At 53.4% G+C, this 12,027-nt stretch overlaps 1 protein-coding gene across 1 annotated transcript in view; it reads left to right on the top strand.

Moving 5' to 3' along the window:
• The window catches only part of DGAT2 (diacylglycerol O-acyltransferase 2), a 54,896-nt gene that overhangs the window by 11,522 nt on the left and 31,347 nt on the right, over positions 1–12,027 (top strand). The window contains exon 3 of the mRNA XM_005867052.2: positions 1–106. Coding sequence (XP_005867114.1) covers positions 67–106 — 40 coding nt within the window. The 5' untranslated portion in view covers positions 1–66. The remainder of the gene's footprint in view (positions 107–12,027) is intronic.

Raw genomic sequence — 12,027 nt, 5'->3', positions numbered from 1 at the left:
GGGGCATGGCCAGGGGCGCGGGGTAAAGCGGCTTCCCGCAGGGCCGTTACGTGTACCGGCTTCAGCATGAAGACCCTCATAGCCGCCTACTCCGGGGTCCTGCGAGGTGAGCGCCGAACGGGCTGCCCTAGTGAGAGCTCTGATGGCGGGTCTGGGCTGTCGTGGGAGGGGGCTTGGCGATGGGGCGAGAGTCTGGGGGATCAGCTTGTCACCGCCCAGGGGGCTGCAGGGCCTTTCGGCTTTCGTCCCGGGGTTATGAAGCTGCAAGAAGGTTTTCGGGGGAAAGCTGTGATGAAGGGCTCTAAGGCGACGGGAGCGTGTTCCCACTATGAGGTTGTGCTGCTAAGGACCGGCCGCTGTGCAGTTAAGGTCCCAACCCCTTTTCTTTGGGGAAAGCTTGCCGCCCCAACCCCCTCATAGATATCATCTAGGTCTGGGATGAGGGAAGAATAATGGTTACCTAGTCTGATCCATGTATCCTGGCATGGTAGTCAAGTCTGGGTTCATCCTCCACGCTAGCATTCGTCAGTAATTCAGTATTTGCAACCTCTGTTACATCCCTTTCCTTCCCCCAGCTTGTTTTTCTCATCTGTGAAACAGGGGTGATATTTGACAACTCATCTCCAGCCCCTGCCTTCTTGGTGGCCCCTGGCAGTGCCCTCCCCTCAGTCCTCACCAGGCAGAGCAAGGGAGAGAGACTGGATGGGGCAGAGCGGCAAGGGTTTTGCAATCCCCCGGACACAACAACCAGAGAACATGCCTGACTGGGGCAGGTGTGCCCACACTGTCCTCTACCCAACACCCATCCGCCAGGCCAGGCCCTGGGGCCCACTCAGAAGCAACTATGAGCCTGGCACCTTAGAAAGTGGGTGCCCTTCAGTGTGGCCCAGGCCCCTGGAACTGAATCAGGGGCAGAGTGGAGATCAAACTCCAGAGCTTTTCCCCCTCAAGGAAGAGCATCCCTTCCACCTCCATCACCCCCACCCCCCACCCCACCCCATAGCTGGAGAAACTGAAGTTGGAGAAGTGCATGACTTGCCCAAGGTTTCCTTAACAAATGCCTTGGCCGTGGGATTGAACACGAATCCGGGAGACCCTGGGAAGTCCTCACAGCTGTCCTGGTCTGTGTCTGTCTTGCTTGAATCCAACCTCCCTCCCTTCCTCCCCCTAAGTCTTTATTCTGCTGAACCTGTCCTACTTAGGGTTTTTCTTTAGTGACTAACAATCGTTTACTCCAGCCAGCTTCATTATAAAAGTAAAACATGATAATTATTGGAATTTTGAAAAATATCAAAAAAAACAGAATGAAAATTGCTGGTATTGACTATCCAAAGATAACATTCTATTGCCATTTTAGTATATTCTTTATAATTTTATTTATATATATTGTATAAAGTCAAGGGCATGCTCTAGATATAGTTCTGAATCCTGTTTTCTCCCTCTTGATGTTCCATCATGAGTATTTCCTTCTGTTATTCAAAATCACTTGTAATATTCTAATGGCTGTATCACAGTTTAACCGTGTCCTGGCATTGTTGTTGTTCTCTGTGTGACTGTTGCTATGTCTGCCCCTATTGGTTTGGGTGCTGTTTGCCCTTGGAGAAGTACTGAGCCGCTGTCGCCATCTCTCGGGAGGCAAGCTGCCTGAGCTGCCCCACGCACCTGGTCCAACAGCCCCTGACAGCCCCTTCTCTCACTTAAGAATGCTGGTCTGTTCCCTGGGGTTATGAAGCTGCCAGAAGGTTATGAAGGCTCATAAGAAGGGAAGAAAGGGACTTATCCATATTCAGGCTTTTAAAAATGTGTTTGTCTCCAGGAATGGGCCAGAGGTGCTGTCTGTGCTAGTCCTTCCTGGTGCCCCCCCCCCCCCCTTCCGTCACTTCTGCTGTCTATAGACTGGGAGCTGTATCTTCCAGGAGCCAGTGACCCTGACGCTCATGGTGTGGACCCAGAGTTTGTTATTTAGGAGGACGTCTAGGGAATGATTTTGACCAAGTGACTTAGTATCATATCAGGAGCATTTCCCCATGTTGTTATCAGATCTTGAAAACATTTTTGTTTAATTGGCTGCAAAGAATTCCATCATGAGTTATAGCAAGGGCTGGTATGACATGCAAACCAATCAATTTAGCTCTGGATCTGCTTTGGTGAAAGACTGGGTGGGGTAGGGGAGGGTGCTGAAGCAAAGTTTGTGTTATCTGGGCATCTCCATTAGACCTGCTTTCTACATCCTTGGTCTTTGACAACACTCCCCAGTGGCCTGGTTTGCCTCTGTAAATAAGGTTCCACTGCTGTGAGGCGGTGAACACCCTGTTAGTGGCCGTATTCAAGGAGAGACCATGGATTCTGTGAAGGGAAGTCCTGCAATGGGTGAGAGATTGAATAGATTCCTTGGTGTCTGGTTTCTTGACTAAAAGGGGAGTGCTGCTGTGGGAGCATGGGTACGTGGGTGTCTGTTTAGGGGGTGGGGGGCGTGTGTGTTGACAGGTTTTCATCTCTGACGGACTATTCTGTGCCTGCGTGGAGGCTGCAGAGTTGGTCTCATTTGCATCTCTTCCTTTGCACCTGGACGGGAGGCTCTTCAGGTGAGAGCCCTCTGATGCCTGCCTATATCTCCAGGGTGCGACCCATGGCCCAGCATGAGATGGTGGCAGCTCCAGTAAAATTCTAAGCTGATTTGTTTTGTGTGGCTCCAAAGAGCAAGACCAGGAACAGAGGGACTCTGGGGGCAGGTTTTGATATAATGGAGGAGTTCTTTCTAACAGCTGTTGAAGACTGCAACAGGCTCAGTGTGGGTGAGGGTGGAGCTCCCCATCACTGGGAGGATGCAAGTGGGCACTTGGTGGGGAGTAAAACTAAGGCTGGATTGTGGGGGGATACCTCTAGAACTGACGGTTGATAGTTACCTAACCCAGTCAAAAATTATGGCACGAGAACATCATTCATGTTCCCTTCTCCTCCTTGTTTGTAGCTTTCCCCCTGCCCTGTCCCACTTCCCCAACTGCACAGAGGCCAGTGTGGGGTTATCTGGGCTACCAAGGGCTCATCTGGGCTGGGAAAGAAGGACCAAGAGGAATATTTATTAGCAGGTTGGGTGAGTCAGTAACCAGTGTGGAAATCCTGCCCCACCCCCATCCTCCCACCTCCAAATTCAGCAGCAGTTGCTTGAGTCATAAAATCATAGCTATTTGTTAACACTGGATGGGGCCCAGCCCTTATGCTACAGACGGGGCACTGAGGGCCCCAGAGAGAAGCCTCGGGTCCAGAGCTATCAAAGCCAGGGTTAGAACACAGGTCCACCTCCCAGTCTGTGACTTGCTTCCTTAATCCAAGAGAGAAGGACAGGGAGGCGGCAAAGGGCTGCGCACAGGGCTCTGGCCGCTGTAGGTACAGCAGCTTCCAGTTTTCATGATGTGGTGGCAGATCACACCTCCCAGGCTTTTTCAGGAAGCCCTCCCACCCCAGCTTGCTCTGATGGCTGGAGACACCACCAGCCCCCAGAGCTTTGATGCCAGCTGAACTGACAGTTGCCCCACATCCTTGTGGCCACGAAGCCCCACGTGAGCAGCTCCACTGCTTCATGACCTCATTCCTACCATGTCGTGTGCCGGAACTGCTAGTGTCTTCCTGTTCCTGCAGCATTCCCCCAATTCAGTCCTATCTTGCTCAGGGTTTTTTTGTTTGTTTTTTTATAATATATATATATATGTATTTAATTGATTTCAGAGAGGAAGGGAGAGGGAGAGAGAGATAGAAACATCAATGATGAGAGAGAATCATTGATCGGCTGCCTCCTGCACTGCATCCCTCACACTGGGGATGGAGCCCATGACCTGGGCATGTGCCCTTGACTGGCATCAAACTCAGGACCCTTCAGTCCACAGGCTGATGCTTTATCCACTGAGCCAAGCCAGCTAGGGCTTGCTTAGGATTTTTGTGCTGCCCTTCTGCCCAGATCTTTGCATGGCTGGCTTCTGATCAGTCTCCTCAAAGGCCTTTTCTGACCATGCCATCTTGGGAGTCCCCACAACTTGTTTGATTTTTTTTTTAATAATCCTTTTCATTACCTAAATTATCATGTGGACTTAATCGTGTAGGTCATTGTCTCCCCCATAAGAATGTCAGCGCCTTGGGAACAGGGACCTTGTCTGTCTTCCTCAATGTTGTGTCCTCAGCATTAGCACAATGCCTGGCATGTGGTAGGTGCTCAGAAAATATTTGTTGAATGAATGAATCATTAATGGGCCCTCGGCTCTCTTGAGAGCTTCCCTGTTCCTCTTGGCAGGAAGCTCTGCTTGTAGCCTCTGTGGTTCCTTGATTGGTCCTCAGGCCTCCTCTTTGTCCACCTGTGCTGGGGCTACAGCTCTCTCCTGCCCTGGAGATACCCACAATCTCATGAGAAGCTGGATCTAGGGCTCAATATAAAGTAGGTAGAGCTGGCTTGCCATGGTCCCCCTCATTGCTTCCAGGGCTTAGAAGCCAGAGAGCTAGAATTCCAGCCCTGGCTTCCTCCTGGGATGTGACTGGCAGCTTACTTCCCTTCTGGGGATCTCACTCCCCGTCTAATAGAGGATCAGAAATCTCAAGCTCTCAGGAAGTGAGAGTTTGAGTGAGCGTGGATGGTAAGTGCTCTGTAAACCAACCTGTGACTCTCAAGTTAGTCCTTGTCTGTCCTGTGTGACTGTGTGCGTGCAACAGGCCCCAACACTATGGAGAGTAGCAGGCTCTGCTGGGGTACCCAGGAAGCTTCACCACGGTGGGGACCGTGCGGTTTCTTGATGGAGCACCTCTGAGCATTTGACTCTGTACTGCATACAGGTCGGTCAGCCCTGGTCTCTGCCTTTGAGGAAATGAGACTGGGGGGTGGGGGTGGGGGGGAAGGATGTATAAAAGATGACTATACGGTGACAGGGAAGGGAGCAAGGGGAACTGGGAGGCCTGAACGTGAGGGTGGGGCAGCTAAATCATCTTGGGGCCAGGGAAGGCTTTCTGCAAGAGGACATTCAGTCTGTATATGGAAAGATGAATAGGCATTAGCAAGGCAGGAGAAACCATTCAGGATCAGGTATAAACAGAGCATGAGATTTGGGTGGGAGTGGCAGTCTCACGGCAAGGCCTCCAAGTCACCAACCTGGTCTGAAGCCCTGGTATGTGTGCTAAGAGGCCGAGACCCCAGACCCGTGTCCAGGCCTGAGGTGGCTCACCTACACCCTTAGCGGGGAGGGTGGGAGTTTGCAGAGGGAGGAGCCTGGTGCACTCAGTTTCTTGGCCTCTTCCACTTCTGGGGGCTCCTGATATGGAGCTGGTGCTAGTAGATTTGAGGGCCTGGGTGTAGGAGTCAGGCTTGACACCTTCCTGACTCTTAGTCTCCTCATCTATAAAATGGACAAAAGCATCACAATAGTATCTGCCCAAGTTATGCTGTAGACCCAAGGAAGCTGAACTGACAAACCATTTGGGCAAATCAACAGAAGCAGAAAATGTGAATTCCTTTCATTATTAGAGTACATGTAACAGCCCTGAGCAAAGGACCAGGAGCCTCACCCTGCATCTGCTTCCCGTGTGAACTTGGGTGAGACCCTGCCCTCTTGGAACATGGACCTCCTCACCTGTACAGCGAGGAGGGCTGGCTGAAGTGGGTCCCCTCACGTTCATTCCAGATCTGCTGCAGAAATGTGATTCCAATCCTGCCCCTAAATGCTGCGGGGCTCTGTCCTCAATTTGTCCCTGTAGAAAATGGGCTCATGTCCTGCTTGGGGCCAGGTAAGTGCCCCAGAAGAACTTAGCTCCCCACGCTTACTCATGTGTCGTGAAAGGAGCCTATTTTGAGGACTCCTTGGTGACATACCTACAGGCTGGTGGTGTTGTCATGGCAACCCTCCTACTTCAGTAGCTATTTTTTTAATGTGTCAGAAGGTGGGGGTGGAGAAAGCGGGCCATTGGGTTCCTCATCAGTCACCTTGATGGTCCCGTTTATCATTCCCAAGTGTTAGGAACATGGCATCCTAAGAGCCCACTTCCTTGACCTTTCCTCCCAGGACTTTTTCTACTTCCTGAAAACCAAATACTTGACAATTCAGGTCTCCAGAGTAGCCCAAGGAGGGGCTTGTAGTCTCTTTGGGAGGCCTCTTGTTGATAAAAATTCATTTGTAGAGTCTAGCAGAGCACAGAAGGCCCAGGTTGTCAGGACCTCAGATTTCAGCTGATCTCACCTAAAGTCCTAATTTAGTGCCACTGGGGAAACTGAGACCAAGGTTTGGAGGAGGCCCAGGGTCCTTGTGTCTGAGGAGACTCGGGATGCTGGCTCCCTGCCTGTATCCTACGCAGGAGGCCCTGAGGACCAACAGGCAAGAATCCACTGAGCCCAGGCGGGGTCCCGGTGGCCAAGCCAGTAGCTTCCCAGCCAGGACACCCCCACAGCTGTGTGTTGGCTTTCCCCTTGGGCCGGATATCCCAATGGCCCTGTTGTACGGACCCCTCATTTGCAAAACAGAACTCTTAAAGTGGGAATTATTAGTTTTTCCAGAAAAGAATTCACCAGTGTGTCAGGACCGGGTAAACAGCTGGCTAGTGGCCATGGGGCCCTTAGGCACCAGCTGCGGTCAGTGGAAGAAATGGGAGGGGTGGGCCACAATCTTCCTGGCCTTCAGGCTGGTGTCCAGAACTCCTTGCCTGGCATTTCTGGTCCTTCATGGCTCCCTCTTCACTTTCTCACCTAGACACACACTCACACTCTTCTTGCTCCAGCCTGGCTGAGCTACTTGCCGTTAATTCCTCAAACCTATGCTCTCTCCCTTCCAGGCCTTTGCAAATACCATTTGCAGGACCAGTACGCAGGGTCCTGACCCTGCACCTCCTGGCAGCTTGGCAAACTCTTACTCAACCTTTACATCTCACCTGCCCCATCACTTCCTCCAGAATGTCCTCCAGGGGTTAAGGGTCTTCCCTGGCCCTGACTTACTCTTTGTGCCTAATTAGTCATAGCCCTGTCTCCTGGGGCTGTCATAGCTGGGGTAGGTGGCCCTGGGGCAGAGCAGATGTCCCAGAAGCAGAGGCAGGGTCTGCAGCACCCTGGTGCAGAACCTGGATTGTAAAAGGTACTTAGAAAGCACTTGTTGAATGAATGCTAATGTTTGGGCTCCACCTCTTCCTCCCTCTAGAGCAGTGGTTCTCAACCTTCCTAATGCCGCGACCCTTTAATACAGTTCCTCATGTTGTGGTGACCCCCAATTTCATTGTTACAAATTGAACATAATTAAAGCATAGTGATTAATCACAAAAACAATATGTAATTACATATGTGTTTTCCGATGGTCTTAGGCGACCCCTGTGAAAGGGTCGTTCGACCCCCAAAGGGGTCGTGACCCACAGGTTGAGAATCGCTGCTCTAGAGCCTTCCACTGCTACCCTACCTTTAACACCCCCACCCCCCCACTCCCCAGCTGGAGGAGACCTTTCCCTCCTAATTCCCCAGAAAGTTCCATGTGACCCTCTGTCATGGCCCAGGTCAGTTAGCTGTGGACTGGGCTTATCTCTCTTCTTGTCCAGGGCCTGTTTGTTCATCTCGGTGCCGGCGAGCATCCAGTCATTCAGCCAACATTGATTGAGCACCTGCTCTGTGCCCAGCACAGGGATCCCGATAAATAAGACGTGGTCCCTGCAAACAAATGCACACTCTTTCTACTAATGAGAAGGGCTGAGTAGAGGGGTGAGGTGGGGGCATGTGGGGTGGGTCAGCCCCCAATAGCAAGGAAGGTCTCTAAGGGGCCAGCACTCAGCGCCTGGCTGGTACTGAACCAGTGGCCGGACTGGACTTGCACATGACAGAACTCTACCTTCTGGGAATGCAGGCGGGGCCAAGAATGTGGGAAGACTTCCTGGTGGGAAGGAATGTCTGGCTGAATATGTGAGATGCAGAATGGGGACAGTTTCATGGGCAAGTCTTGCAGAAGCCCGGCCCTGGACTCGGATTCTAAAATAATAGGCATGACCCTCCAGAGCCACGACTGACTCATCATCACGTGTGAAGTCCCACTGAAAGCTACCTGGGGCCTGGAAGGGAGCTTGCCTTTGACCTGGAAGATGTGCCATCTCTTTGGCACTTGGCCTAGCTTCTGGGACCTCCCTGAGGCTGGAAGGGTCATCAGGGGTGTTGGTATGTCCACCCTCTGCCTCCATGCAGACTTGCACCCAGTTCTTTAGAGTAGCTTGGGGTGACTTCCTCACTGTCTCCTTATCAGCTGGTGGCCCAGGGCAGAGCGTAGGTCCCGGTGGGCCCCCAAGGCAGGGTCCCCTGGGACGTGAGCAGGATGATTTCCCACTCACAGAGCCCCAGGGGCTGTTCACATCTCTGTGACCTCACTGGCATCTTCCTAGGTCTGTAACAGAATGCCACACACCATTTGGGCCTTTTCCATAAGTTGTTTCGATTCTTCACAACAATCCTGGGTCATAACTTAGGAGGACACTGAGTCTCAGACAGGGGCAAGGACCTTAAGGATCTCACAGCAGGTAAGAGGTCAGAGGCAGGGTTTGAATCCGCCAGCACCGCGGCTCCAAAGCAGGACAGTGGTCGCTGTACCCATTAGACAGGAGAGGACACCAAGGCTCACTTAGTAATTACCCGGCGTTCACATGAAGCTCTTGCCTGTACATTATCTCATTTAATTCCCACAACAGCGTGCCGAGGTAGGTATTAGCTCCACTGTACAGATGAGGAAACTGAGGCTTGCGCAGGAAGTGACTCACGAAAGCTTTGCTTCCTGCGAGTTAGGGGCCAGATCCTCCTGACGCCCAGCTTCCTGTCCATGGCATCTTCCCAGGCTGGTGTGAGGGGCCCCCTCCCCAGACATCGGTATGGAAGGTGGGTGGAGGAAGCAGTGCGGGCTGTCCGGACACATGACCTTGTTGTGCTCCTGCCTCTGAATGGAGGCTGGCTGTGCTCAGAGGGTCCTCTCACCCCTCTCTCTAGCCCATGACCCCCAGGTTACTTCTCTTCATAGCTCACTGCCTGACACTACATCACACCTTTACATGTAGGTGCGTTATCTCCCCCTCAGCAAAATTTAAGGCCCTAGCAGGCGAGACTTCCTCTGCTGTGTTTGCTGCTGCTTCCCCGGTGACTAGGACAGTGCTCAGCACCTCCTCCGTGCTCCCGGCTTCAGTCTTGTCTCTGGCCCCATCCATCTCCTCAGGCAGCCATTTTTGACCACTTCAGCCCTTTCCGACTTCTCTGTCCTCCGCTTCATTTGGGGTAAACATGAGCCCCATTCCTGGGTCCTAGGACATTCTGTTTGGGCCTGCCTCTCACAGCTCCCTCTGTCTGTTCCGCAGTTCACCCCAACCACTCCCCTCCTCTTCGCCTCCCAGACTCCTGTGGAGCTCCGCAGGGGCTCCCTGTCACCACCCTCGCTCTGTTCCCTCTTCATAGCCCACAACTTGGTGTTTGCTCATTGTTAATACCCCTCCCACTCTGATCGCTGATAGAAGCAAAGGCCGTAGCTATCATTCAATTACCTAACAAGTGCCAAATGCACCTCACATGCATTTTCTTCACTTAGTCTTTCCAACAGCCCCATGGGCTGGGATTATTGTCCTCATATAGCAGATGAGAAAACAAACCGGGAGAGGCTCAGTGACTGGCCCACGGTCCCAGAGCCATGCAGGGGCAGAGCTGGCCCAGGGCCCTTTTTCAGATTATGGGGATTAGAGGTCAGACCCTGCCCCCTCGGGCTTGTTTGAGAGGAAGCCCTGTGTTCATCAGCCCTGGGTGCACCTCCCTGGGCACTCTGCTATCAGATGTTGAGCAAGGAGGTGTTCAGACATACCCACCCCCACCCCCAAGCTGAGCCCTGGACTGAGGGCTGTTTGGCCCCACTGCTGTGAGCTTAGCCCTTGCAGCAGGAGGTCAGTTTGTAGGAACCATGGGTGGGGGTGGGTGCTCACATTCCTTGCCCAACCAGTCCACAGGAGAATGTCCCCACGAGACTGGGGCAAGGAGTGGGCAGAGCAGACACCCCTCCATCGCCTGCGGGTGTGTCCCTGAAGTCTGGGTGTGGACTGGCTTGGTTTGGGGACCAAGCCCTCAACGGCGTGGCATCGTGGAAATGAGGGACTCAGCGCCCAAATGCCTGGCTTGAGTCCTGGCTCCCCTATCTCCTGACCTCAAGCAAACGGTTTAACCTCTTTTGCTTCACCTTACTTCAGTTTCCTTCTCTGTGAAATGGGGTTCCTGCCTTGTCTGCCTTCCTGGGGAGTGGTGTGGACAGAGAAGCCCCACTCAGCTATGAGGGGAGGGGATGCCGGGTGCGAGAGAGCCGCTCTGGGCCTCTCTGGCAGCTCCACGCCCTCTGCCTGAAGCCCAGAGAGGTGAGTGACTCGGCCATCCGCCCTCCCGCAGCCGGGAGATATGAGCTGCATAACATAAGCGGTACCTGGGGGCAGCTATTTGAATCGGCTCTTGGGAATTTTTCTTTATAGTCAGCTTACTCTATGGCCTGCCTTGTCTCCCTCCATGAAAAAGGGACATCTCTGTCGGTAGGGCTTCCGTTTCCATCACAGGTGGGAAAACCCATGCTCAGGGAGGGTGAGAAGCTCACTTTCTCTGCCTTCATCCCATCTCCAGGGCCCCCAGTGATGGGGCTGGAGCAGGCAGCCCAGTCTAACTCGGGCTTCTAGGCCTTCAACCACCTCGGGGGCCTCTGGGTTAGTTCATTCTTGTAATAAACCTCTACGAGCTCCACTGTCACAGGCCCTACATAGGGCTCTGGGCACACAGATGAGTTAGGTCCCAGCCTGGCACTCAGGCGACACTGGCAGAGGAGGATGGCCACATCAGTAGACACCGGCTGCAGTGGACGTGCTGAGAGGGTGTTCCGAGCGCGGTGTGCCGAGGGAGGCTGGGGCAGGGGTGCCGAGGGAGCAGATTGGACTTGTGACTTGGCTAGATGCTGAGGCTCCCTGCCGGCCCCACCCAGGACTCGGTGTGAAGGTGGCAGTGGTGGCATCTGATTGCAGCATTGGCATCCAACTAGCTTCTGCTGGACCCCTCCCAGCCACCGCTGGGGCAGAGGAGGTGCTGATAGATGAGCGGTGAGGCCTGGGGGTGCCCAGCTGAAGCCCACTTCCTATTTGCTAGGCAACTGTACCAAGACACTTGCAAAGTGGCAGTGGGGTGGCATCCTCAGGAGGGTGGACACCAGAGTCCAAGCAGTGAAGAGACAGCAGAGTTCATCCTCCCTGCCCCTCTATTAGAGATGGGGAACTGAAGCCCAGAGAGGTGAGTGACTTGGCCATCGTTAATGCATCGTTGACAGAGCTGGGACTGGAACCCCAAGGCCCGCTACCATTTAACCTACAGCACAAGATGCCTACTCCAGGCTGTCCTCGGAAGGAAAACAAGTCATTCATTTCCCCTGTCCCCTCCCAGCCTTCCCCCACTTAGTTGTGGGGAGGAGAGAGAAGGAACTTGGGGCACCTGTAGCATCGAGGCAGCATGCAGTCCGGGAAGTCGGGGCTGAATCGAGTCCAACTCTGCCACCCTCTGAGTTAATGACCTTGGCCCTGTCGCTCCCCTCAGCCATTTTATCACCATCAAATGGGAATGATGATGCCCGACTCCCCGGCTTGGTGAGGAGTTGGAGTGCCTATGGAAGTGCTTTGGAGGCCCCGAAGCTCTATGGGCCATGGGGGCAGCACACCTATCACCCAGCACGGCAGGGAGGGAGCCTGGGAGCCTGAGGAGCAGCCAGAACAGAGACCTGCTCTTCTTCTTGCTCAGCAAACCTTTCTAAGTGTCACTCTGGCCATGCCCTGGGATCCCAGATGTGGATCAGACCCAGGCCTGGCCCTTGTGCAGCTCCCAGTGTGATGGGAGAATGGACTTGTAATCAGCAGTTAGTACAAGGTGAGGGGCGGTAGAGCCCAGAGGGAGGATTCCATTTCTCTGTCTTACTTCTCCATTCAGCTGGCCTCTCCTGACTTTATCTTCAGACAGGTTCTCTCCATCGGGGCTGGGGCAGGGGGTGG

The sequence above is a fragment of the Myotis brandtii genome, unplaced genomic scaffold (genome assembly GCF_000412655.1).
Source record: "Myotis brandtii unplaced genomic scaffold, ASM41265v1 scaffold244, whole genome shotgun sequence".
Taxonomy (NCBI): Eukaryota; Metazoa; Chordata; class Mammalia; order Chiroptera; family Vespertilionidae; genus Myotis; species Myotis brandtii.
The sequence above is the reverse complement of the archived record's forward strand: the minus strand, read 5'-3'. Positions and strand labels throughout refer to the sequence as shown.